Source organism: Drosophila persimilis, unplaced genomic scaffold, assembly GCF_003286085.1.
Source record: "Drosophila persimilis strain 14011-0111.01,24,50 unplaced genomic scaffold, DperRS2 tig00000000-arrow-pilon, whole genome shotgun sequence".
Classification (NCBI taxonomy): domain Eukaryota; kingdom Metazoa; phylum Arthropoda; class Insecta; order Diptera; family Drosophilidae; genus Drosophila; species Drosophila persimilis.
The window spans coordinates 11,388,588-11,415,818 of NW_020825288.1; the positions used below are offsets into that span (position 1 = coordinate 11,388,588).

General features: G+C 43.7%; 5 protein-coding genes across 5 annotated transcripts; 4 read left to right on the forward strand and 1 right to left on the reverse strand.

Moving 5' to 3' along the window:
- Window positions 1–2,523: 2,523 nt before the first annotated feature.
- LOC6587764 lies at window positions 2,524–3,566 on the forward strand. The gene is made up of 3 exons (XM_002013269.2): window positions 2,524–2,768; window positions 2,886–3,091; window positions 3,161–3,566. Exons 1-3 carry the CDS (start codon window positions 2,524–2,526, stop codon window positions 3,517–3,519), a joined length of 810 nt encoding a protein of 269 aa, XP_002013305.1. The 3' UTR covers window positions 3,520–3,566.
- Window positions 3,567–5,184: 1,618 nt separating this feature from the next.
- Window positions 5,185–6,122, forward strand: LOC6587707. The gene is made up of 3 exons (XM_002013270.2): window positions 5,185–5,512; window positions 5,734–5,886; window positions 5,950–6,122. Exons 1-3 carry the CDS (start codon window positions 5,194–5,196, stop codon window positions 6,120–6,122), a joined length of 645 nt encoding a protein of 214 aa, XP_002013306.1. The 5' UTR covers window positions 5,185–5,193.
- Window positions 6,123–8,526: 2,404 nt separating this feature from the next.
- Window positions 8,527–9,466, forward strand: LOC6587659. The gene is made up of 2 exons (XM_002013272.2): window positions 8,527–8,884; window positions 8,949–9,466. Exons 1-2 carry the CDS (start codon window positions 8,569–8,571, stop codon window positions 9,464–9,466), a joined length of 834 nt encoding a protein of 277 aa, XP_002013308.1. The 5' UTR covers window positions 8,527–8,568.
- Window positions 9,467–12,297: 2,831 nt separating this feature from the next.
- Window positions 12,298–13,086, reverse strand: LOC113564942. Its single transcript, XM_026984518.1, has 2 exons — window positions 13,068–13,086; window positions 12,298–13,010 (listed from the first exon to the last, which is right to left on the reverse strand). Exons 1-2 carry the CDS (start codon window positions 13,084–13,086, stop codon window positions 12,298–12,300), a joined length of 732 nt encoding a protein of 243 aa, XP_026840319.1.
- Window positions 13,087–17,797: 4,711 nt separating this feature from the next.
- Window positions 17,798–26,851, forward strand: LOC6587729. Its single transcript, XM_002013273.2, has 9 exons — window positions 17,798–18,386; window positions 19,027–19,263; window positions 19,482–19,738; window positions 21,333–21,511; window positions 21,666–22,013; window positions 22,878–23,079; window positions 24,326–24,436; window positions 24,500–24,678; window positions 26,628–26,851. The coding sequence occupies exons 1-9, from the start codon at window positions 17,816–17,818 to the stop codon at window positions 26,767–26,769; spliced, it is 2,226 nt and encodes a 741-aa protein (XP_002013309.1). The 5' UTR covers window positions 17,798–17,815; the 3' UTR covers window positions 26,770–26,851.
- The last annotated feature ends 380 nt before the right edge of the window (window positions 26,852–27,231 follow it).

Sequence of the window (27,231 nt, forward strand, 5' to 3'; positions counted from 1 at the left end):
TAGTGCGAAACTGGATCGCCGCATACCTGACCGTGCGTGCGTGAGGCAAGCCAATGTCATGCGGGCATCATCATCATCATCAATGATGGCATGAATGGATCTCCGGTTAGTGCTTGGGCTCTTGCAGCGCTGAGATATGCAAATTGTCGCAGCAAGTGAATCACTGCACAAAACGCTCGATAAGGCGGCATACTTCCTAGCACACTTTCTTTTTCTCTTGCCGGAGCGGGGCTAAAACAATAACCGAAAATAAAGGCGCGTCACTCATACGCAGCGTGTGACAAGCCGACGCCCGCGGCCGTGGCCGCAACAGGCCTGCCGCCCGGCAACAACAGCAATAACAACAGCAACATTGGGGGCAACATTTAGTGTCGCATTTCGTTGTAATATAAATGAAAGTGAGTGAGGCAGCGGATCGGCTACATATTTTTCTCTGCTGTTACTTTGCTGCTCTTTGAATGGGTTGCCTTTAATAAGCTGCTGGAACAATAAAAATACAAATTTTGTTGCTGCCAAAAATTGAAGCTGCTTCGATTTTATAGAGATCTTTGTACGAAACCTGTCATTTTACGATGCAATTCCTCACAGAGAAACTTGGATAGAAGCATAAACTGGCAATGCAGTGGAGAATGTGGGCCGTGATAGCAGAACGTGACTGGGAAAATCTTCAAGCGAATGAATGACTGATGAATCATAAACTTCAGTGTTCAGACTGATAGACACATAAAAACAGATGTATCTGACAGAGTGAGAGAGAATGAGATGACGATGAGAATAAGAGTGGGGCTTAAGGGAAATATTCCGAATGAACGTACACTCTACAATACCTTAACAATTTTTTATTTTTATTTTGAGTGTTAAATATTAGTTATAATAAGACTTGACTTACTGGTAAATTCCTAAAACCATCGCATTGTATTTATCATTTCCCAAAACATCATCATAATTATTATTATTCCAGTCAAAAACATTTTTTTTTTATCAAATTTAATCAATTTATTTATGAATAATACAATTTTAATATATATGTACGTATAAATAAATAAATAGAATAACAATATAAAATACAATAGTTTAAATATTTTGTATTAAAAAAAAAATCAACAAAAATTTCAAAAGACTACAATTATTTTTAAGTAATTAATTTCAAGTTTTATATTTTATCCATATTTCATTATTAAACTTTGTATGCCTTTAACTTGCTTTTAATTGCCTTTACCTTTACTTAACTCGTCTTTACCTATTTCGCCCATTCTATCAAAAAGCTCTATTATGTTTTATTCCCCTAGAGTTCTATAATTCATATCGACTTCAATTTTCCACTAAAACTTCCTTTTATCCAACAAAAACATTTAAATATTTTTTTATTGCTAATTATTTGTACCATTAGATCGTTTTACCTATTTTCCCACCTAATATTTAACATTCATCCTTGCTTTTGGATAACAAAATGCCTATTTTACCTCTATTATTTTATCACTTATGATTAGCTCGTATTTTTCCCATTGCCACTTAACTTTCAATTATTACCACATAGACATGGATACACAGTCCACTTCAATCATCGAAGTGCTAAACACTATTTCACCATACCATTTACCATTCCCTGCAACAACAACAGAATGGGCTAACACAAATGACCCATTTATGCTGCAAAGAAAGGAGACACACACACACACGGACACATTTTTGCGCTCATAAGTGGACAGCGTGAAATATACGGCAACCGGATCGTTCGGTTAAGAAGCGTAAATAAATTAGCAAATATGTGACTTTGGATATTGCGAGAGTCGAATGAAAGCTGAGCGCAAACGCAGCCGGGCTGGGTAAACTGCGGGTAAACAGCCTCATTGAGGGCGTGTGCATATCGAATGCCTCCAGACCATATCCCAGTCCCAGGCCCAGGCCCAGGCCCAAGACCAAGCCACCAGCCAATGATGTCGAATGTTTACCCCACAACACAGTCAAGGCGCCCCGCCTGATCCAATGGCCAAGTCCAAGTACAAATTTCTCTCCAGTGGCGCTGACTGCGACGACGACGTAGACGTTGACGGATGAAGACGGCGCTCCCGAAAAAAAGGCAGCAGCAGCAGGGCTGCCCAAAAAGCAACCAAAATGAACATTTCAGTTAACAAACAAGTTGACTTTATTTTCTAGATTTATGTACATGTGTGTATGTTGCCTCTACGGCTCTGACGCTGACTCCGACTACAACTCGGGAGAGCCGGCATATTTTTCGCGTCTTTTTTTTGGTTGCTTCCGCAGTCGGCGGCTGCGTCTCGGCTGGTTTTATTTAATTTACTTTGAAATTGTTTTGTAATGTCGGACCGACTGCGACGTCGGCGGCGGCGGCGGCTTCGACAGCGCAACAAACGCCGCCCAATATAAAAGGCTAGACGTCTCGAGACGCATACATCAAACTCATCTCAACGCTCTCGAGCTCAGCAGCAGACAGCATCAGCGCCAGCTCCAGCAAGGATTAAACCGTGTCGCGATCCGACTTGAATCTAAAACGAAACGAAAATGAAAGTGTTTGCCATCGCTTGTGTTACCCTCTTGGCGGCCGCCAGCTGTTCCTGGGCCGCTCCCAGTGTCCAAGACAACAGAATCGAAAGTGATAACACGCTCAGCAGGGCCGCCCGCTATCTGGGTGCCTGTTTGGAGAGCGATGACATGGCCACCTGTCTGGCTGTCAAGGGCATCACTGCCCTGAACCGTGCCGCCAGGAGCAACAACATTGAGCTTGCCAGCGGTGTCACCTTCCAGAGGTGTGTGTTGTGTGTCTGTGACAGTGTTCAAACTGAAATTGAAATCGAAATAAAAAAACCGAAAGTGATGTGGATTTGACACCGTTTTTAATGTGACCCATTTCTCATTCGTTGCAGAGATCCTGCCAGTCCCGTACAGCGCAATGGCAAGTCCCTCAGCGAACAGGATATCTATGCGGAGCTGCCCCAGAACGCCGAGGATCGCAATGGACGCTTGGTCGATCTAGCCATTTCCAGCATGACCGACTTCTTGACCACCCACAACTTGGAGTTCAAGCTGCCCTCGGAGACTACCCAGCAGGTGGCTCGCGCTCTGGATGAAGGTGAGCTCAGCAGTTCCGTCGAACCATTTTAATTTGGTTCTAAAATTCGGATATTTTTGTGCTACTCAGGTCGTGGCAAGATCAAGAAGATGATTGGACCCATTGCCCTGGCTATTGGCGCCAAACTGTTCGCCGTCGTTCCTTTGGTCCTCGGATTCCTCGCTCTGCTAACCTTCAAGGCCGTGATTGTGGCCAAGCTTGCCTTCTTCTTGGCCATCCTGGTTGGCGGCTCCCGTCTTCTGGGCGGATTTGGTAACAAGTTCGGCGGTAACGCCATCGGCGGCGGTTACAGCTCGAACGCCTGGTCTGCCCCTGCCAGTGCTGGCTGGAGCTCGGGTGCCTCTTCGTCCTATCCCTATGCACGCAGCATCAACGAGGAGCAGGTCGATGCCCAGGAGTTGGCCTACGCCGGACAGCAGCAGCAGTAAGCAGTCAGGAGTCAGGAGAGTAGCCGTGGATGCCGTTGGTGCCACTAATGTGCCTTTGTTTTGAAACCCCTTAGCATGTAGTAATTTATTCGAAGAGTAATTAGCTAACTTATTGTACAAGAGACAGCCGAACGCTTTTCACAGCAAGAAAATAGTCATTATGAATGTTTGAATAAAACTAAAAGTATTTCCCCAACCCCCTCTCGAGTCACGAGCGTCTGCCCAACCATATTCCACATCAAAATCCCTGCACGTGCCTCTTGGCGTTTGTATAATTGATGCCGGGGAGGGCGTGGTTGGACAAAATGTTTACCTGTTGGTAAAAGACTTTCCCATGGGGCAGCTTAATTCAAATGCTGACAGAGTCAAGCAAGACTGGTTGGGCGACAAATATTTGGAACTCTGAGCGAACGGGCTTGACCTAAGAGTGCGGCAAGGCAAAAAGTTTCTTGTGGTAATTAAAACTTGTGGCAGGTTCTGCTGCTGCCTGTCCCTCAAACGAGTGGCAGTCGAGCAAAAGGCTGTGCAAAAGGCTGTGCAAAATTATGTGTAAAAGTCTGTGCAAAAAGAATTGATAATCTTTGGATAAAGTTTTGGCAAGCCAAGTGGTATGTGTGCCCTTCTCATAATTGGAGTTTCTAATACTGATGTGGCATGTTAATTGTCTGCCACACAAGTTGCAGCCAGAAGAAACTTTCTACTTATGCTCATAAAAGTGTCACTTTTGCGATTGAAAAGATATATGCGGGTATGCGCTACAATTCAGCTTTCTTTTGGAAATAGATTTAGAAGCAATTGAAATAGAAAACGAGCGCCAGCGAACCAGCAAGCCACCGAACGACACTTGACAAAAAGAGAATGAAATCGAAAGCGTTGAAAGCGTACGCTGGCCAGAGCAACTAACTGGGCCAAAGCGGGCATTAAGTCACCACGACTGAGGCATACCAAATAAGGGGCGGATCGGGGCAGGCCACTAATAATCGCTTTAATGGAATTCAATGGCACGCCTAATGAGCGATGGCGAGCGAGAAGGAGTCAGTGTGGGAAGAAGCCCAAGCAGAAGGCAGCGCCCAAGAATCTGGCACACAGTCAATCTCCTCCAAGAGCCGCCTAAGTCACGTTCCCGTGTGCTGCAGTGCTGCATGCCAATTACAATCAGCTAACGGTGGAAGGCAGAAATTGGGCCATTTGCTTATATAAAATATATGTACAAAAATCATATCCAGCCACGGCAGTGGCAGACGCCCGGCCCAGCCCGGCAGGTCACTTCCCTTTCGTTGACGACGTGCGTGGTGGAAATATGGTCAAGAAATTGTTGGCAGGCAGCATACGCATACGCTTTGCATAAATTGTGCCGGGGATGGCATGGCTTTTTGGTATGGGGACTGTTATTGCAGTGCGGTGCGTTTTTATTTTGGACACTGCGCGATTTCTAGCCACACAAAATTGGTCAATCGACTCAGTTCGGAGCCGGCGGGCACGCATACGATTCGAAAAGGTATAAAACGCGGGGGCATTGCATACAATTAATCACAAAGCAATTTCCATTCGCAAAGCCAACAGCCCCAGCCCAGCCATCAGTGCGCCGACCAGTGTGGAATCCAATCGAAGGATTATCAATATAAATATCAATATCGACTTTTGTCCAAAACCAAAACCAAAGTGCTAAGCAATATGTGCGCGAAATTCGTTTGTGTTGTGCTGGTGGCCAGCTTTGTGTGCGGCGCTTTGGCACTGCCATCGCAGGACGGCAGTGAAAAGGATTTAGTGAACATGCTCAATCGATTGGATAACGAGGAGTCGGTGTCACTGTTCGGTGGCCTGCGCATCGATCGGTCTGAGACGGGACGCAGCTTTGGTGCCAACAAGGGCGTCGAGTCGTTCGAGGACCGCGCCGAACGCTATCTAGAAACACATGAGCTCAATCTGTCCTTCTCCGGCGATGAGCAGGAGGAGAATACCGAGAACGAATACGCCGGACGTGCCATGGATGGTGAGTGATCAAAAAGCAAAGTGCCTTCACTCCACGAAATATTGCGCATACAACGTGTTGTACTGTGGGAACATATAGCCAAATGCAGCAGAAAAGCGTTGCATACTTTTCTGTCTTCGCCTAAGTGGAAGTGAAAGCTTTCTTCGAACTGCCACGGATGGCATACTTTTGGGTGGCCTTCACTCAATGTCTCCGCTTTCTCTCTGCTTTCTCCGCAATAGAATCCCGCAGCAAGCGCATGAAGAAGATGCTGCTGCCTCTGCTGTTGGCTTTGAAACTGAAGAAGGCTGTGGTCGTCAAGGTCATGTTCACGATCATTAAGTTCATCTCGCTGAAAGCCCTGGCCATCTCCTTCCTGGCCCTCATTCTGGCTGGTAAGTGTCGCTAGCTGAAAGCAAACAAAAAGAGGCCCAGCTTACGATTTCCTTGACTTGCAGGTGCCACCTTCTTCAAGGATCTGCTGGCCAAGAAGAAGGAACATATCACCACTGCCTACATCACTGGCAGCCCCCTGAACGCCGATATTGTGCACTCCGACTGGAGCCGCAATGGACAAGCCGCCGGCGCCGATTTGGCCTACAACCACTACGGCCTGGCCCAGCCCTTCTAAGCTCTGCCATACCGCCACAAATCCATCCAATCCATCCCCCTCTATACTAGTCTATATCCCAACCCTCATCACTGCATCTTACCCTCGCTGTTTGCTCTCCCTCGCCTTTTCCTTTCCACCCCTTCAATCCCCTTCCTACATGAGACTTTACCCCTGAAGAATGGCTTAATTCGTTGTAGTCAATAATTATGTATTTACGAGTAGTTACATTTAGTTAGTTAGCTGCGACATACCAAAAAACCAACAAGAAAAGCACAAAAAAAAGAGAAACTTAGAAAGGATCCAATCGGATGCCCACGACATGGCTAGCTCAGGACAATGCTTAAGGATATATGTAATCAAACAGTCGATCATATTTGCGCCATATTTATTGCACATTTCCTTCCACAACCCAGAACCCATAACTCTTGGCGGATGTAAATGTTACTCAGGTCCAATCGAACAAAACGAAGATTATGCCTGCTAAAGAGCTTACTTACTTACTAAGTATTTATTTCGATAACTTAAAGCAAAAGCAATTGAATAAAAATGATTCATCAAATTCAAAAATCACAAATATTTCCAACCTTTTTGCGTAAAGAACTTTTTCTACAGCCCAAATACATACATCAGAGAAAACCTACGCCCATAAATAACTTCAAAGAGATGTAACCCAGATTTGAAGGCATCCTGCCGTGATATATTGCAAAAATATTTTCCGACCTTTTTTTGGACACAACAAAAATCGAGCAAACAACAGAAATAGTCCAAAGTATTCATCATAGGTGAAGATTAATGGCTGAATGTTGGATTGGTTTGTTTTCTGGTTCACCCGCAGTTTCTATCCCTGGATATAGCTTGGCGAAGCAATCAAAGAAATATGTTCGTAATCATCCAATCGAATATGCACATACATATGTATGTGTGTTTAAGGAATTGAAAGAGTATGCAATGCGTATGCTTTTCACTCTTAAAGCCCATCTATTGATATATGTTAAATATCTAAACATAAGTGTGAATGTATGGGCTCATATGGGATATTCCCCAGTGGCCAATGCTTTCTTTATCATGCAAAAATAGTGCCAGCATTTGTGTTTCATTAATTTATTAGCAAATTTAATTAACATGGTCTCTAGGCCCACTCCACTGGCTTTCTTTGCGTATTCTTCCTAATTGATTACGGGCAAATGTCCCACTTACTGTTCCTCTATAAAACTGAAACAAATAGACTATTGTTTATCAGTTCCATTTGATCAGCATTGAGATGAACGGTATAAGCAAGAACTTAGCAGGCGGGTGCCTGATTAAAACTGCCCTCATCGTCGGCTTGCTGGTGTCTCTTGCCTCGACACTGCCTGTCACCGAGGAGCAGTCCTCGACTGCGGCCACTAACGTGTCTGCCCCTTCGATTCAAACGACCGAGAAGCTGGCTGAGGGTGCAGAACTTGTGGATGGCCCCTTGGATGCTGCTGGGCAACTGCGCTTTCCTCCAGATGGAAACGGTGGATTTTTCCAGAAATTCGGCCAAAGACTAAAGAACAAGAAGACCACAACGACCACTACTACCACTACTACCACTTCATCGACGACCCAACCACCATCATCGATTTGAAATTTCTGTGACTGCGACAATTATTTAATATTTATTCAATTTAAATTTACTATACCCAGCATATTCCATAAAATATAATTTGTTTTATGAAAACCGCATTAAATGTTTTGCAATTGAGAATCAAACTATAGAAAGGGCCAGAATCAAAATAAACTCCAGAAAATAAATCATTAGCAAAGTATAATATGAATACAAAGAGTCAAGAGGCAGCAATGAAGAAAGATATATTACCTCATGGGCGAAGAAAGCGGCAAAACGAGGGTAGGGAAGGGCCAGAAGAGAAATGAAATGAAAATGTAATAATAATTAACAATGAATTGTTAGTTAGTCCCAGTTAGGCATGGCAAAATGCTGTGACTTAATTTATGGAAGTCCGAGGCACGCGACCTTTATCTGCCTCTGGTAATTATGCGAATGTCCACGAGTTTTCTTCTCGGCTCCCAGGGCTCTCCGGGAATTCATTAGTTGGAACTTTTTTGGCGACAGAATTAGCCGCATGGTTCGTCTCGCAAGACTGGCCGCTGTGCGCAGAGGAAAGCGAAAGTCCCACCCATTCGCCGCTGATGCCCCCCCAGTTGCTTGGTTGTCGGTTGTCCGGTTGCCCGGTTGGACGCAGCTGACTGACGCTGGGAAGAATTTCGACCACAAATCGTTTGGGTAATTAGAAAAGGCAAGGGGCCACAGAGAGTACACAGAGCACAGCATTGGTGAAAGGGAAATGGGAAATGGGTATAGAAATGGAAGTGGAAGTTTGGTATAAAAGGCGAACCCATAAAAATTAGATGTTGCAGTCTCTCTAAAGCAATCCCCAAGCATAAGTCCCCGTACAGCAACAATAGGTTTGTCACACCAAGTATGTTGCTAATCAAAACCCTGGAGTATCTATTCTACCTGGCCCTGTTCGCCTTCATGTGCAAATATGCCCAGGCGGCCAGCGTCCAAGCCACAGAAGCATCGACTATTGCCACAGAACCTCTAAGGAAGCCGCAAAAAATAGAGACGCCTCTCAATGAGTGCGATGCTTCGTCATTCAGCTGGATGTGCCTCAAGATAGAGCTGGTCAAGATCATGGAGAGGCTGGCCGAGCAGCAGGAGCTCAGTGTCTTGCCCGGCGTTAGTGTGGTTAAGGATGAGAGTGCCACCGAAATGAAGACCTCCGAGCTAATGGCGGGTAAGCTCTCTCTCCATCGCATCGTTATGGGGAAGGGAATGCTAACTACTGTCTAATCTTGCAGAGGTGGCACGCAGCTATCCAAGTGATCCCAATACCCGTCTGAATGGATACATAGTGGCCAAAATGGAGAATCTCCTGAAGACGCGCTTCCTTCGCTTCCGCTTGCTGGACGACAAGGCCCTGGTGGAGGGACGCAAGCACAAGTTTGGCAAGAAGGGCGGTCTGGAAGCTCTAGTGGCAGCCGGTGTCATGATGAAGGGCATGCTGATGGCCATGGGCTTGGGCGCGATAGCTCTTATGGCGGGCAAGGCCCTGATGGCAGCTCTCATGGCTCTGACGCTGTCCGGCGTCCTGGGTCTTAAAAGCTTGGCCGGCGGTGGCAAGTCAACCACATACGAGATAGTGGCCAAACCCATTTACACCTCAAGCCACTCCCACTCGGTTACCCACGAGGATGGCCATGGACACACGCCACACTTTGCAGCTGGAGGCGGCGGAGGTGGTGGCACTGCCAGCGGTTTCGGCTACGGTGGATATGCCAGATCTATGAAGCCAGGCAGTCAAATGCAAAAGCAGTAGACGAGATTCGAAGCATTTACGTGTATAACTACTCTTAGGTTATTTATTTATTTATTTATTGTAATTTAAGCATGACAGGAAATACATGCAAATCTATCATTGAAAAATAAGCGATATAAATCAATGGGTTACACTTGTGACGACGTTTGCTGTACCTAATTCTTTTACCTGGATACTACTTAAGGTTCTTTAATTGCCTCAAAATGTTCATGACGACCCCCTTGTGGAGTTGTTTTGTTCTTCTGATGGCCATCACTATTACTGCTGGACGCAAAAATCGCACAAGTAATTTACAACTCAAACCCTAAAAATTTATCTAAATATATTTCACGTATATTTCTCCTCAGTATGCGATGATTTGGGTGTATGTATGAAAAGCTGTTTTGTGATAATTGTCCAGACGAAAGCCCAGTGTCCCGAGGGTAAGCGGTGTTGCCTACATGGAAACGTCCCGGATACTTACCCTGCAGTACAAGTCCTCGATGACTCATCTGATGACGAGTCGATGACAGCATCTCTACCACCGATGACATAGGCGATGAACCGCCTACGAAGTGTTGAAATTTACATGGTAAGACCTCTCCATAGGGCATATCAGATGACATTGTCTTCCAGGAAGAATCATGCATATTATAAGCGATGATTTCAGAGAGGAAGTAATAGATTTATATTTGTCGTATATATGTGATGAGTTTCCAAAATATTAATACATTTAAAAATTATTGGTTTCGGGAAAAAGTAGTACTCGTAGATTATTTAACATTGTTCCCTGAGCCCTGTACTTTTTGGCTCTTGAACATTTTTTAAATGTGCTATGCTTAACGTTATGGTTATATAGTTCTTTTAGCGGGCTCTTTTGGAATCTTCTACTGAATCGCCACTGAAATAATATTGATTACTTACTACGCGGTACTCAGTGAGTATACATTTCAGCTTATAATTTATCTAATTTTTATAATATATATTATGTGACGTTTTGTATTGCTTTTCGCAAAAAGGACAAATTAATTTTCTGTTAAAAAAATTTTTTTTTAAAGTCATAAAAATCGGTTGAACCTATTCAAATTTGTCTGTTTGTTTTCTATTCTCACAAAACATCAGCCGTTTTTTCTCGCCAGAGGGCGAACACTGCACCAGGAAGATTGTGTGAAAAATAAGGGACTGAGTAAGCGCGTGGCCACTGAAAATTTATTTGTTCATTCTGGCTATAATAATCATTATAGTCAAAAAAATAAAATACACTCCTAATTATAAAAAAAAAAAAAAAATCGAATCATTAAATTTGTGAAATAACATTTCATATTTTGATTTTTTTCCATTTAACATTTTTTGGTCACATATGTATTTCAAAATTTATAGCGATATTATTTTTTCTGTATTCTTCTTGAGTTTATCAATCGCGTTCAATAGTCCAACTGCTCCCAGTGACGTCAAATTATGTAAGTAAATATTTGTATAAAAAAAATCAACGTCAATTAGCAAGTCCAAAGAGAATCAACTACCAAACTGTATATAAAAACTTTCTTATACTCTCACTTAAGCGCTCTTTACAGAACAAAGTTATTTGGCAAAAGTTTGCTCCAAACAAAACTTTGAAAAGGTATTTAAACTTCAGTGCAAAAAACTCCAGCTGAGTCTTCTGCGAGCATTAATTAGCAAAATTATTAAACATTGATTTTTGCCACTAGCCTACTTTTTAATTTGACCCAATTTCTTTAAATAATTAAACCGAAATTCGTTGAATATACTTTAGTCCATTGCATGTCACCATAAAGTCACTCTGTGGTGGTAAGTAGCTCGAATACTTTCCACGAAAATTTCATACTTAATTACTCTTTCTACAGCTGAATCTGTTGGCCACCTGATATGGATTTCATTGATACGAAATGGTCTCCAGGCGGGTACTCCTCCCTTGTCAGTACTGACAGCTAAAGGTGATTATCCGAAAAACCCCAATCGTACTTACCAGCCCCATAGCACAGCCAGTGACATCGGGGGCAGTCAACTACGAAACAACGGAGGCAGACTCAACTGTCAACGCTGAAGCGGAGGTTACGGTTGTTACAGTGAAATCCATGCATTCAGCATGAACGCTTTAGAAGCAGAAGCCTGGACTCAACGTCTGGAAGGAACCTCACGGGTATCTGCAGGCCCAACTCTAGTTAATGCCTGACATCTTGAACAGCTCGCATCAATTTGCACATGGCTCAAACACGGCTGCATGAGAACACTGGGGTACTATCGACTGCCAGTATATATCCCATATCCATAAACTATTGGCTAAAAAATGGCGAGTTAAACTCCGCCACTACAACTATGACACTACAACCACTACATCGGAACGTCCGGTCACAGTGCTCCCGAAGAAACAAGATTTTTAAGGTAGTTACAACGACCGAAAGCAATATTTACTCTGAATTAGAAACAACAATTATAAACAACCATGTGTAAATCTGGGCTATACTGAGGTCCCAAACTAAAGAGTGATGTCCAGTTGACATTTGCAAATCCATATTCCAGGCAATCAAATAAAAGTATAACTTTATAGCTAGAAAATAAATCACAAAGACTGATTTGCTATATGAAATGGTCATACCTTGCTCTTGTGCAACAAATATTGGGTATTATATGGTAGTGTAATTCGAATCATACATCAGCCTCGAATCAGCCTCACGAAACATTACAAACTGATGTTTCATATTTTGTTACAAACATACGTCCATTTAAATAGGAACAATTTGTTTAAACTTCTTTGTGGTTGAATTGAAACTTTTTATTTCTTTGTTTAAAACTAAACTATAGTAGTTATTCTGCTTTTATTCTTATATCGCTCAAATCGTTAATTTAGTGGGCTCTGTGGAAATTATTGGTGGTGGCGTTTCTGTAGTAGTAGTTGTTGTGGGTTTTCTCCACTTGCCTCGCCATTTGTTTGTTCCAGGACGGTTCTTATTCTGATTTTTGTCCTTCCAGATGTTTTTCAGATTCAATCCTGAATCCTTAAGCAAATTCTCAGCCAATAGCTTATTCAATTTTGATGCGAGTTGGTCTTCAGAGTTGCCTTTGTACAAACTTTGGGCGTCGTTCATCATAAATGGAATTGGATATGGGATATATATCGGCATCGGATAGTACCACGGTTGCAAAGTGGGTGGCATTGGGGCTTTAGTTGCAGCCGCGTTCGAGCCAAGTGCTAATTGAGGAGAGCTGTTCCACATTTCAGGCATTGACAAAAGTTGAGCCTGCAGATATCCTTGAGGTCCGTCCCAAACGTTGAGCCCAGGCTTCTTCTGTGGCGCTCGTGTTGGCTGCGCAGATTTCACTGGAACGACTGTAACTTCCCCATCAGCGTCGATAGTTATGTCTGTCTCCGTTGTTTCGTATTTAACTTCCTCCGATATCTCTGGCTTTGTTATGGGGCTCGAAAGCACGATCAGTGGATTTTTCGGATCATCATTTCTAGCTGTCAGTACTGAGAGGGGAGGCTCTTGTTCCGCGTGGCAATTTGTTATCAATGACATCCATAGCAGTAGGGCAACAGTTTTAGCTATAGAAGGTGTAAATAAGTATACAAGTTTCACAGAAAAGTGTTCGAGCTACATACCACTGCAGAGTAGCTTCATGGTGTCAAGAAATGGACTAAAGTTCTTTTGAGAAAAGTTCGGTTTTTATGCGAATTTTCGATTAAATAAGAAAGTGGGTCAGTGCAAAAATGAAGACTTGAATGAATTTGCTAATTAACAGTTTTATTGTTTTATAAAATATAATAATTTTTAATTAGAGGTTTTTTAGAAGCAAACATTTCTCCAGTTCTTTTACTAAAACGAGTTACACGCCGACGTGGCATACTTTTAGGCATCCGGAAAAATCTTTCACTCTCTCTCGCTGTCGTCGATGCATGACTGTGTGTGAGTACCGATGCGGTATACTTATGCTCACCCAACATCACCCAAAGTTGGCCGCATCTTGTCTGCACATTCGGTCTGGCACCTCGAATCAGTTGGTCTTAAACGTTTGCCGGTCTTCCACGTTCAACGCGTCGCAACGTTTCGGCCAGAGCCCACAACAGCCATAAAAAAAGTGAAAGACCCGATGGGACAAGATGAATTCTGGGTATCAAATGTCCGAAATTTGGGTGTTGTGAAAACTTGAGAGAGCGAAAGTAACTAGTAGCCGACAATAACAACAAATTGTCTTGCTAATTAGCCGCCGACACGCAACAGCAACGACAAGAATTATGAGTCGATGAGGCAGGAGTGAGTGTGAACGTGATATCTTCCAGTGTTTCTGTGAGTGTTATTGTGATTGAGAGTAAGTGCGTGCGAGAGGCTGCTAATTGGTCGTGGAACATCCTTACCCTAAAGAAACAGTAAGTAAAAGCCCGAGAGCCAAGCATTCCGATTTAAATCGAACTTGATTGCCCGTGAAATGCAAATATTTGACCCAGTTTCGAGTGCGCCCCACAGGCAACTGCCTGCACAAAAGCCAGCAACAGCTGGTAAGCCGGTTATAGCCAGTCACTGCAAGGCTGCACTGTGCTGCACTGCCGGGATGGCTTATCAACCGAAAAGTGGAAACAAAACCCGTTTCTTACCTTCCTGCATGCAAGTGAAAGAGTGGAAATGGATGTAAAAGTGAAATTTCCTGGTGTCTGGGGCCGGCTTAATAAAGTTCTTAAAGACCCTCCGCTTACCGGGCCCCCCGACCCCGACTCACTTGAGTTATTAGCGCATGCCAGATGAGAATCTCAACGCGCTCTAATACCCAACAAGCAGCAGCAGGTACTCGTATATTAGAATGCCAATTAGGGTTTGAATGGCGTGCCAAGTGGTTGTAGATTCTAAAAAACAAAATATTTATAATGTTATACAAATTGGGAATAGAGACCAGAAGCGGGTAGCGAAGAGTGTAAGTAAATGGCTGAAATACGCTGTACTTTATTTGTACCTCAAAGCCCAGCATATTGCTGAATAATCGCAGTAAAGTGACAGGAAAGGGAAAGCATTTTGGCATAGATTTTGAAGCGATAAAACCGCATACATACATATACGACATAAATGTCGATGCGGTGACAGAAATGTTTAATGCAAAGCCTGTTATATTTATTTGCTATTTTATTGCCGCTCTGTGGCATATCAAATATGCGCAATAATTACCACTTAATTCATTGCACTCTACCTTGCCCATGGATAAACATTAAAAAATCATGGTAAATCCGATCTATTTGGACTTAATAAGCCATTAGTAAGTCAGGTTGGTTAACCGCAACGAAAGTGAATTTGCTGCCTATAGATTTCTCTTACCGCAAATAAAACGCAACAGAAGAAATGTGAGACTAGCAGACAGACCTAGAGCAAAAGTTAAACAACTTTTAAAAATATTTGCACGCTATTCCCGAACAGAGTCTGAGATAGAGATACAGGCACGCATGAAGTGAAATTAGTAATCTATTAGATACATTCACCGGGCGGGCGTTCGACTGAAACTGAAACCGAAACCGAAAGCTGCCGCTGAATGGCTCTCAGATTGATGCGATTCCATCGTAAGGGCATGCATACGAGTATTTTTAAACTTTACATAACTTCTGGTTAAACATTGCTCTTAAATGCCTTCCACTTGATGGCAGGGCAGCTCTGTGATGTTTTTTGTCTGGGATGCGTGTGTCTGCTCGAGAAATTGTCACATAAAAATGCAATAAAATCTCACAGAAATGCCGTCACTGACAGCCACAGCAGCAGCAACAGCAATGGCAACAGAAATGACAGCGTACAGGGAAAGCTTGTTACCTTCCCGAACGTAATCTGGCTGGCAACGGATGGCGGAAGGTTGGCCATTTTCAAATGTCATTAAGATGAATGTAACTGAATCATTATTCAAAGAGCAGAAAGCATTCGAGTGAAAGGGTCGGGCCCGTTGTCAACTGGTATGGCAGAACGAGCGGCGAATTAAACGAATTAACAAAATCGCACATCTTACATAAGGTCCACACAAATCTTCAAGACCAAAAGTTCTATGGTTTCTATGCCACTAACCCTTCAAGTCAGTCGCCTAACGGTCAGTCAGGCCTGGGCCGGGTCTTCGACTCGGCTTGAACTCAAAGAGAGCTCTTACTTCATTGTAGAGGTTGGGCGTCGTTGGGTGAGTTCTTCTGCTGGTGATGGTTGCTCCCCAAAACTTGATTTAGCAGCCCATTATTTTTATAGCAATTGTGTACGAGTACTCAGTCTTTTATGGGTATTTTTGTGGCATGACATAAGTCGACATGGCACTTTAATAGAATGGAGAGCCTTTAATATGAAAAGCCATAACAACACGACGCGTTACATGAAACATATTGTGGTGCCGTTTGTGTATATTACGCATACGTCCTGTGCTACGGAGAGCCGCAAATTCGAAGCTCGTTAAAAATAATAATCATAAGTCATGTAGCTGCAGCTGTGCGCGTTATTTAGTATAATTGATTGCATTATACACATGATTAGCAACGGCTATACACATATCAAGTAGTATGGAGAGGCACTTACATTGCATGTCTAGGATTCCAAGCTAATTAGAAATCCACAAAATGCCAACAGGCCAATGGAGGTCAGAGGTTTCCTGGCAGATGCTTCGGAACACTCCGAAAAACCTGGCCTAATAACCCAAATTGGTCAGCTCTTTAGATTGATATCTCGGTTATTGATGTGGCAAACAAAACTTCCATGTCTTTTGTTGCGAATATCATTGAAACGGGGCTCAGTGCGGAAGGTAATGGAATTTTTATTTGACAGCTTGATTGCTTTTTATTGTCACCAATGCCGTTCTCAATTTGAGTTCTCCAAGACACTTAATATCCCATTTGAATACAAAGCTTGAGACCTCTTCCTCTCTCTGACAAATATTCACAGACCACAGTGGGGCTATCGGACTATTGCTGACCCAATTTTGAGTCCCAAAAAGAGTTTCGGTGAATATACATACTAGCCCAATAAATACATAATAGAATTCACTTTATCTTTATTCTTCTTTATAGCAAAAACTCGTTTGTGTTGGATCCTAAATGGCCGTGAAAAGCGCAGCCAGCCGCTGTGCAGAATTACCGTCCAACGAGCAGACAAAGTGCACTTGAAACAATCCAAGTTAACTGGAAAACTCAGCCACAACGCAGCCAAACAACTTTCAGCGGTGGTCAATGCAAAAGCAGAAACATCAGCAACAAACTACAGTTAAGGTTTTGAGCCGCGGAAGAATCTTGAAGCAATATTTGCAACGGCAACGTGTGAATACACAGGAAGATCCAGACTGCGGATGGCGACTGCAATGCGAAAAGTTAACGACGACTGAACGAAACCAGAGAGTGATAGAGAGAAAGAGAGAGAGAGAGAGAGAGAGAGAGCGGAGTCAAAAGAGCGACCGATCTGCCTGGGGCTGGCCATGATCTTGGCTTACAGCGCGAGAGCTTCCCTCCACAGTTGTCCGCCAGACGCGCACGCATGCGCACGCGAAAACTTGCTAACCGGGATCTACATAACGTATCTGCCAGATACCAGATACAACGAAACGATACGCGTTCACCGTTAGTCCGTAGGTGTGTCGTAGGCCTTGATGAAGTAATTGCAGGTGGTATCTAACCGCACAGCTCTTTTTGTGGCCAACAGTTGGCTAAAGCAAATAGAAAACGAGGCGCTAAATGCGGCAGCGAAACTCCAAACAAACAAACGAATCCAAAGTGAAATACGTGAAGAAAGTACAATCAACGCACAGTCTAAAAGAATTTACCAGAGAGGAGAGGAGCAGGAAATCAATGAAATTGTGTTTGCGGGCTAATCTGGTTTTACTCGGAACACTTTGCTGCCTCACAAATTGATTTGTCAAGTGGCTAACGATTTCGCCAATAAAGCCTTGGCCCCAGCCATTGTGTCCGGCCCAGACGGTAGGGCGTTCCTAAGCAGCTCAAAGTTCCTAAGCACGTAGACGGCAAATTCAGAGTCAGTCAGGCGGATCCAAATAAATAAACAGCTTGGAACAGACAAATTGCAGAGGAGACTGGCTACGGGTACGGCTACCCATTGCGGCCCATTGATTGCCTTGCCATTTCTTTGTGCAATTGCAGGTTAAAGGTGTAAACAGCCATCAACATCACTGTCTCGGTGTCAGTTGTTTAAGGGAAGTGCTAATCGGAGAGTGAAACTGAAATTGAAAATGCATAGCCCGCCGGCGACACACATACTCGTACAGAGCGTACAGATGCTCCATAATTGGACGTCAAGTGAGAGTCAATGCACATCCTCAAAGCGGGCCAAAAGAAATCGCACCTGCAATCGTAGTTGCAGTCGGAATCGAAATCACAGTTGGAGCCACCCAGGTAGCAGCATGGTCAAATCAAATACTTGGCTTCTGCTCTTGGCCATGCTCTGTCTAATCAACTTTGTCGCCAAAGCGGATGAGACTGCTCAGAATGGACGTGGACGTGGACGCGTTGGCCGCCATCTCTCCACAACACCTTTGAGTCACACAGCGACTGAGTCCCCGGACACTGCGACGGAGTCAGCGACAGTCACAGAGTTAGCGCCAACAGAATCCGCCACGGAACTGGCACAGGAAGACTGGCAGCCTGTGGTGAATGCCACACAGATGACGATGCCGACGCCGCTCAGGAAGCAGATGGATGAAAGAGCCGGCAGCGATTCGGTGCTGCTGCGTTTGGCCCGTCGCTTCACCAGCGGCAACGAGCTGTGGAATGGCATCATTCGCGATTGCTATCTCCGGCCAGACATCTCGTGTTTTCAAAAGAACGTTTTCAGCTATCTAAATGACGCCCTCGATGTGCAGGATGTGAATGTGACACAGCGCCTCAAGTTCTTTAAGAATCAAGTGCAGTACGAGGCGGATAAGGAGCAGGAGCAGCACAATGCAAACGAGATTCCCAATAGGGCGCGTGCCGGTAAGTGGTTTTACTCCAACCCGTCTCCATTTACTCCATTTATCAAGAGACAAAAAATCTTATGTAAGAGGCGCTCTAGCCCTTCGACTTGCCTTGCCTCACATACCAGTCGCTCGTTCGATCAGTTTTCACATTTGATTCTTTTCTTCTTCGTTTCGTTGTTTACCTCTACTCAACCTGGGCACGTTCACCGCCGACTGAAAGAAAACTTTCACTTGTTGGGTTTTGATTTGATTTTTTATGTATCTTTGCTCCGACACAGCACAGCAACAGCTAAGCCGCAAAGAGAGTAGTAAAATATCTTCGGCGGCGAGTCGATCTCTCATTCATGTGAGTCACGGCGTTTTGACTGCGCACTCAATTACTCGCCTTTTGGGTAGCCATCAATGGTTTGTTTGGCCAATGCCACGGCAAGTATTGGAGTAACAACTGTAACAATTGCCCATTAACATTAATTAAACCGGTCGTCGGGAGTTGTGCAACCGCTGAACATCGTTTAGAATTAGCAAAGAAATTGAGATAATTGAGAAGCTATGTTTATGCAATCGCCAGGTTTCGTTGCGTTCTCAGCACTTTCCATAACCCAAATATGCCAGGCAGTCAGTTCACATTTCACCCCATGAATCTCTCTGTTTTATAGCCCCGCCGGCGGAAACCCCCATCGAGGAAGTGACAACGGCGCTGTATGGCAAGAGTATTAAATTTGCGATGACCCACGATCTGGAAGTGGATTTACCAGAAGTAATGTTCAATGGCGCCACATTTCGCATCTCGCCGCGTTCCATCGAAGGAAATGGAATCATTGCCAAGCTGGAGCTAATACCCAAGCAGGTGGTCAAGGCCCGGCTGGCTGGCATGATAATCCAGAAGAAAATACGTAAGTAATATTCGCATTCGCTTGTCTTTTGGCTTGGCTTGTGGCTGCTGCAGTCACGCACCGCACCCCACAAGCAGATGCAGACGCAGATGCAGATGAGAAGCGCTTTCACTCTCTGAAAAAGAGCGAGCGAGCAACTGCAGCCAATGCAGCCGACACACGAAAAAATGCTCAAAAATCTCTGATTTCATTTTAACTTTCGTTTCATTTTCTGGTAGAAAAATTTCTACGCAGTAAAATTGTGCTGTCATTCCTGGCATTGCTGCTAATCATCAAAATCATCAAGATCAAGTTATTCTGGTTGCTTCCGATCGTCATTGGCGTTGGTGCGGCAAAGAAGTTGCTCCTGAAATTCCTGCTGTTCCTGTTCCCGGCATTGTCGCACCTCTTTAAGTTGTGCTCGCACTACCAGCAATCGTATCATGCACCCCTTAAGTACCACCACCACCATCACCTAATTGATCATCATCACACGGCAAGTACAAAAGATCGAAATAATATAATTCTTTTATCATTTATCACTCGTTCGGGGTCAGATACCTCAAAAATGGGAACGTCTGATGTGTAGTCTTATACTTTTTTGGTGAAATTTCATTAGCCAGCTTGAGCTTCTAAGCATATTTTGTCTATCCGCCTGCCGGTCGGAAGTCTCTGTTGTTGCTCCACGGAAATTCAATTAGAAAAGTACAAGTACTTTGGCCTCTCAGTAGAAAAGTATTTTCATTGAAAGCACGCGTTAACACATGCTCAGACGCTGACACAGACAGCTCCTCAGCTTGACGTATCGTCAAATGAAATCCCTACCGTCTTTGGTAAATGTCCTCGTTGGCGAGGATTATAGCTGGCTCCCACCTGAATTTCCCATTCTATGCTCACTTGTCAGAAGAAAGGAGTGCACACGCGTAGATACTCGTATTTATGAGATATTTATATTCGCATTTGAAAATTCTGCTGGATGCAAAACCAGGGCCTGAGGCTTAAGCTCGTCGGGATAATCCGGGTTTCTGTGTTTGCTTATAAAATTCTATCTGGCTTGCAACGGCTTGCGACTGAGTAAGGTTTTTTAAAATCAGGATTCAATAAAATCAGGAATTTTCCACTTAAAATCCTTAACGGCTGTCACGTAGTCAGGTTAAATTGGGATTAGGCCGACTATTAATCGATTTTACAGTAGTTAATGGAGAAAACTTGTAACCAAGTAACCAAGGAAGACATGAACGCTCAACATGTTGCTCCATGGAATAAATACATTTTTCAAGCGTTGATTGTGGAAAGTTAAGCGAGAAGAATGACCCATACAAATAGAAAGCTGGTAGCTAGACTTCTTTATGGCATTCTCGATTTTCATACTCTGGATACCACAGATAATGTGTCTGTCCTTTTATCCAGCCCTGGCCAAAGTCTGCGTAAATTAAATTACTTTGAGTTTGTCATTGCCCAAAAGGAAGTCTTTTCACACACAAGGACTCATCATAGCTCGACAACCGCTTGACAACCACACGTACAATCTGGGCGCAGCATTTCATCTGTTTGTGATGTGGCAAATGTTCGTTTGTCACCTCTTTACCAGGAAAACTCAGTTGTCTCTGAAGACAGTGATAGAACCACGAAATATGAGCCGAGCCATGAGTTTGGCCAACAATAAAAACCACAAGTAATAAGCAGAATGTGAATCTAAAGCTATAACTACGACTGTCGGTATATCAACATTTCATTCATTATTTACGGCTATTTGGCAGTCATTGAACTGGGACTAAGGGAGAGATCCCACAGGGAAATATAATGCGTATTATTCGGATACCAGTAGCCCGTACCTACCAGTATTGGCTATAAATAGCCAAAAAATGTCGTGATGAGAGCACTCCACACGAATAAGAAGAAGCCCTCCAACTCACACACACAACAAAAAAGAGATGAAAAAAAAATGAAAAAAGTTCTGGTGCCACGAGTTTATTAAATGTCACGCAGAAGCCTTGCAGCATCGACTGCTCCATTACATTTTTCAATTTAAGCTTATCATTGGTTTTTTTTTGTCTACCTCCCCCTTCCCGTCTGCGTCTCATCTTTAGGTGGTTCCACCATGGCACAGTGGAGAACACCAGTCGGTGCCTGACATTATCTACACTCACCCACCCAAGGGTCATCCATCTGCGTATCTCCATGGTGCGCCCGTGCACGAGAGCCATGGACCAGGATTCGAGCACTTTGAGGGCGCATGGGAGAACAGCGGCCCGGGACTGGGGTCTGAGTAAGTTTTTTGCATGGCTTTGGCAGCACTCTATATATCTGTCTTTATCTTTATGTTTATCTGTATCTATGACTCTGTCTTGTCTCTAAACACACATTTCTCACTCTCACAACAACAAACCAAAACAACAACAAAAAATCCTTCATCACAATAGATACATAGGCGATATAAATCGCGCTGCACAAATAGAGGATAATCCGCATTTATTTAAGCCGAATACGGCGAATGATGCTGGGGTACTGCATGCTTGGGGCCTGGGCACCACACAGACGTATCCTAAACAGCCGCAGAACCATCCACAGCAGCACCCACAGCAGCAGCAGCAACGTTGGCCTGCCACACAACAGTCCAGGCCACCGACAGCCCAACAGCACAGGCCGCAATTACAACACCAGCAGCAGCAACAGCAACAGCAGCAGAAATTTCAACAACAATTAAACGCCCAGAAAGTACATGCCTCTAGTCACAGTTTAAATCCATTTCAAAGTCAGGATAAACAAAGGTATATACATCCTCAGCACTCGCTCAAAACACACAAATCTGTACACACATACGCACACCCATTAATAAGGTCGTAATATACTCGAACTCTACTAACATCTAACACACCAGGGACCTCTTAAAGTATCCGCACTCCTGAGAAACGCACACTGAATTTTTCATCTCTTTATTAATACACCCAGAGAAAAATCAAATACTAAAAAGAAGCACACACATATTTAAATTACATATTCGGGGCTGAAGTGCAAACATGGTGAAATTATAAACACTTTAAAATAAATATATGAAGTTTGTTGGAAATATATTTAATTTACATTTTATATGTATTTATTTTAAATATGGAAATATGTAATTTAAGTATGAAAACATTTTACAATTCCCACTCTCGTTGAAAATCTTTTGGCATACATTTTTAATTCTAAGTGTAAATATTCAAATATCAGGGTGTTTGTTCTCTCTGTACAAAAAAAAAAGTTTATATTTTATATCGCACAACTGTTGTGTAGGCGTTATAATCAAAATTGAATGCCGAATTGTATTGCTTATCCATGCCACACAGTCCCAGTCTTATTTCAATATGTGACTCCTCAATCTGTTTTCCCAGTCACCTTGTGTCCTCGTGGTCTCGGCAGGAGGCACACGCACATGAGAATGTAATTAAAATTTGTTTAATGAAAGCCAAACAACAGACAAGGGCCGAGAGCAATCATCGTACGAGTAGTTGTAATTTTTGCCAATTACAAAGTCTGCTGACAGGCAAAAAACAAAACGAATAAAGGAAATTGGAGTCACTCTCTAATGAAACTATTGTGCAGAGACCCTGCTCACATTCCAATTTGTAATACTCCCACTTTGCATGTTACAGCTCAAGGCCAGCTTACACCCAGCCGCATCCGGTATACGTTCCAGGACACCAGCAGCCACAGCTAGGACCAGGATCAGGACCCGGAGCAGGACTGACGGCTGCCGCACAGATTGCCGCACAATACGAGCCAGCACGCAACAATCAGCAGCAGCAGCAGCCACAGCAACAGCACCACCAAAATTTGCAGGAGCCACAACTTTCGGTGCGTATCACATTACAATACCCATTATGTACAACGCTTAGATGTACAAACGGAATCTACGAATGTACTGCATTTGTAATTGGAATTCAACATACCCAAAAAAACAAAAAGGAACCTGTGAAATCAGATAACCCACACATAAAACAAAGCCTTGGGTTAGACGAGGTTTTGTGTGGCTTTATTTTAAAAGGAAATGGAGAATTTAGGGCACATCCAGCATCCAAAATCCAGCAGATTTTAAAATTATAATTTAATTTGAAGCGAGCAGACTAATTTAAGCTCAGAGACAACTCAATTAGAAGGAAATTGAATTTGTATTTTAGTCCGACATCGAATCGATTGCAAAGCAAATGTTTGTCATAATATTTTTCTCATCAGAAACAAGCAAGAAAAACAATTTATTTTCCATGCTTTCTCTGTCCCTGCGGAACTTTCCATTCCATCCCAGATCATTTGGCCAATTTGCTGTGTAGGTCACTGGACTGGGACTCCACTCCACCCACCAGGCATCATTAGTGGCATAGTGCCAACTCCTATTTGCACAGCTTGACGGGCGTGCAACAGCAGCCACAGCAGCACATTCAATCAAGCGCTGCTGCAGTTTCACTTGTTGTCAGTGTCAGTTCAAACAAATGTCTAGACTCCTCTCGTATCTTCATTTATTGACACTTTCCTCAGCTCACAGTGCAAATAGTTTTTCTTGTGTCTGCAAAAGACCCTTACGCAGATGCAATTTGTGCCCGCTAGGAAGTTGTTTTTTTTTTTAGTTTTTTTTAGTTAACGACACCATGCAAATTGCAGGGCTGTGCAACGTTTTGCCGCCCAACTGCCGACTGACGGTTTTCACTTTCGAGTGTCCAGGCCAGGCCAGAGCGTCATGTGGGCTGTGTCTTCAGACATGTGGCTTGTCAACTAAACCCATAATTAAATTGCACTTTGCCATTGCAAAGCCAGGCGGGGCGGCAGCTGTGGCAGGGAAATCCGCCAAGCAAAGCTTGCGAAATGCCCCGCTGTTCACCTTAATTAAATGAGCACAGCACACATTGGCCAAGCATGAAATATGATGGGAACTTGTCGGGAAAGTGTGCCTGTAAGCCGTAAACCGTAAGCCACCTAAGAGACCTGTCCGCAGCAGACGTGATGTCCGTTTAAACGCTAGCCTGGCCGCATGCATGGAAACCCTTTATGACCGACTACAGCCTCAACTCAACATTTTGCTCTCTTACTCCTCCCATCCGAAACATAGCCCGAACTTGCCGCCCAGCTGAAAGAGGCCATACGCATTCAGGCTGAGCAGCGTCTGATCCAGCAGCAGCAGAAGATACTCGAGCACCAGCCGTTTGTGCAGGACGGACAGGTTTGGCCACTCGCCTCACTAATCAGCTTTCATTGTTAATAATTTTCGCTTTTTTTCTCCTAGCCGCTGTATCCGCTCAACTATGATCCGTTTTATAGTCCCATACTGCTGAAAATCGATAAAATCGTGGAACAACTGGGCGTGAAAAACGACCTGTGCAAGGAGCGCATTGTGTGCAGCATGTACAAGGATCCAGCCACCTATAGTCCGCACAGCAATTTCGTTTCCGCTGAGCTCAGTCGGTAAGTTTTACGATGGCCAAATGTGGGGACAATGTAATGCGTTTTATTGCCATTTTATTGCCGTTTTAGTTCTGCGTAAAGTTTTTGTCCCATTTTGTGCTCTAATTGTTACTTGAACATTTATGCAGGCATCGCAAATTGTAATGTCAGGCAGTCAAAAGGCGCCACCCCATGCTCCATTCATGTTTGAGATCGTTTAGTTCAATGCGTTTGCACTCTGCAGTGAAAACTCTAAAAAATACTCCCTCTTCCAAGGTCCCCCTTCATCACTTTTCAATTAATAGCCAAGAGCGTGAAAAGAAAGCGTGGCTCTGAGCTCTGAGCTCCGAGCTCCGAGCGCTCCAAACTCTCTTTCTGAGTGCAGTTTGTCACATAGCAAGTTCGTTGCTGTCTTTTCTCGTCTTCTAATTGAACTGCACATTGCACATGGCCAGCCAAGCGGAACTGCCTGCCACATGCCTCAAGCGGCAACAAAGCGGCGTGGCGTGGCGTGCCATCAGGGCGTTCCGCCCACATGCCACTAGCCCAGTCAACGACTGACACACGGCAATGGGTCATTCCCGAGTCGCTCGAGCATGCCACGGGCCAGATAAATTCGTACTGTTTTGCCGGTTTTCCTTATCGCTCACAACAATGAATACCAAAATTGTCATCATTTTGCATGGCTCCCCTAGATAAGTTTTTTGACGAAATTGTGACTGACAGCGACGCCAGGAGATGTGATCTAGGGCCCGGGTCCAGACATTGGATGATTTATGAGTCTGTGTGTCCATGACAAGTCATTAATTGAGTGCCCCAAGTGTGCTTAATTGCCTTATCAGGGCTCGACAACAGACAATGGCAACGGGCACAGCCTTGGGCTCAGGTTTTTAGCCATTCTAGTTGAAAATTAATTAAAATAAATTGACTTCATGAAAGGCCACGCAACTCTAGTTTAAAGTGTCCTAACAGTCCGGCTGATTGGCCCTTTGGCGTTGTCAGGTCTCCGGTCTTATCATAATAAAGCAATCATAATTAATTGAAAATGTCCAATGATATTCGATTCGATTCGAATGGAAGTTTGATTGAACCTTTAGAATGGATAGCCTAGAACCGCCCGAAGGCAAGTGCTGTAAAATTTAATTGACTGTATTTCTTTCTCATTTTATTGAAATTTATGCTTCTAACAAGCAAAACTACTGAAAAAGTAATTAAAATTTTCTACTTTTAACGAGGGAAACGGGTAAAAAGGTCGGGAAAAAGTTTCCTACAAATAGTAAAATGCTTGCAAAAAATCCTTCATATGAATATGAAATGTAATTTTAATGAAAACTTGGGGCAGGGAGGCGACAAAAAATAGTTACATTAAAAGTCTGTCAGCATATGCGTCCCGCATCAGGTCACGTCGTCCGCGTTCCCTTTCAACTCCGGAGCAGTCCCTGAATGGGATATCAGTCTGGCCTTGACTTAGGTACTCCAAAACCCACTCTGCACGACCCACTAGTCACATGAAATCCATTAGCAGAACCGAGGCCAGAGAATCCTACTGAATTAAGTACTGACAGCGCGCCTACAACTCAGGTCTGAATAGTTGAGTGGGGGGCGTTGATGTAGGAGCAATAGAAGTGGGAGTAGCTACGCCGCGGTGCGCCGGTGCTGTCTGGCACACAAAAGACCCAGAGGAACGAGACGAGTGAGCCGAAGAAGCAATTAAAGCTGCTTTCGCTGAACCGATGTGTGCCGAAAACTTTAGGGCGATGTTCACAAGTGCCAAAGTTAATTAGCTAACTTCCTGGCAGCTAACACAAAAACGTTCGTTCGTAGATCTTGGCCTGCAGCTAGGACTGTAGGACTGTAAAAGCATCCGGCTTGGGAGCATCTGCTCAAAGCACAACAAAAAAAAACGAAAAATTAATTAAACAGGCGAAAAGTTTTTTGGCAAAGAAGTTTATCATTTGTGTCTGTTGCAGCGATACCAGCGAGCTGGAGCCCGTAACGCATGCGAATGAGGCCGTACGTCGCTTCTATCGGCTCATCCAGGCGGCGCGAGATGGCCAGGATCAAAAGGATTGCCAGAGTCTCTATCCACAGTGCACAATGCCGGCAAAGTGAGGCCAAGGCGTGAGGCGGAACGAGTACCAGTACGAGCAACTTTGAAGTCAAATTTTCCTTGTTAAAATGAACTGTAAATAGGATAATAACGATAGTACCTAAGCATAATTTATTGTAATTTGTTAAACTATTATTTATTTATTTATTTATTGTAGAGTAAGCGTAAGGGGTTGACCCGTGCTTCATTAATATTCATTCTGATTTTGTTGCAGTTTTTCAACCAATAATATATTGAAACTTACTGCGGCTTTTGCGGTTCGTACACTCCTTAAATTCCTCACACACGAGTTGTCTCGTACATATGTAAAATTCACTAAAAAAACAATTCACTAAAATACGAAATAATGAAATCAGAATATTTATTAATTGCCGGCCAGACAGACCCGGCTGCAAATTCAATTAGTCAATATGAAAAATTGTTATTAGAGAAACCCAAAATGAAAAAATAAATTGAAATTGTGT

Coding starts and splice junctions, on each gene's coding strand:
- LOC6587707 (XM_002013270.2), top strand. CDS start 5,194: ATGTGCGCGAAATTCGTTTGTGTTGTGCTGGTGGCCAGCTTTGTGTGC. Junction 5,513..5,733: donor CGCCGGACGTGCCATGGATG/GTGAGTGATCAA, acceptor TCTCCGCAATAG/AATCCCGCAGCAAGCGCATG. Junction 5,887..5,949: donor CCTGGCCCTCATTCTGGCTG/GTAAGTGTCGCT, acceptor CTTGACTTGCAG/GTGCCACCTTCTTCAAGGAT.
- LOC6587659 (XM_002013272.2), top strand. CDS start 8,569: ATGTTGCTAATCAAAACCCTGGAGTATCTATTCTACCTGGCCCTGTTC. Junction 8,885..8,948: donor GACCTCCGAGCTAATGGCGG/GTAAGCTCTCTC, acceptor CTAATCTTGCAG/AGGTGGCACGCAGCTATCCA.
- LOC6587764 (XM_002013269.2), top strand. CDS start 2,524: ATGAAAGTGTTTGCCATCGCTTGTGTTACCCTCTTGGCGGCCGCCAGC. Junction 2,769..2,885: donor AGCGGTGTCACCTTCCAGAG/GTGTGTGTTGTG, acceptor CATTCGTTGCAG/AGATCCTGCCAGTCCCGTAC. Junction 3,092..3,160: donor GGCTCGCGCTCTGGATGAAG/GTGAGCTCAGCA, acceptor TGTGCTACTCAG/GTCGTGGCAAGATCAAGAAG.
- LOC6587729 (XM_002013273.2), top strand. CDS start 17,816: ATGGTCAAATCAAATACTTGGCTTCTGCTCTTGGCCATGCTCTGTCTA. Junction 18,387..19,026: donor TCCCAATAGGGCGCGTGCCG/GTAAGTGGTTTT, acceptor TCTGTTTTATAG/CCCCGCCGGCGGAAACCCCC. Junction 21,512..21,665: donor GGCCCGGGACTGGGGTCTGA/GTAAGTTTTTTG, acceptor TCATCACAATAG/ATACATAGGCGATATAAATC.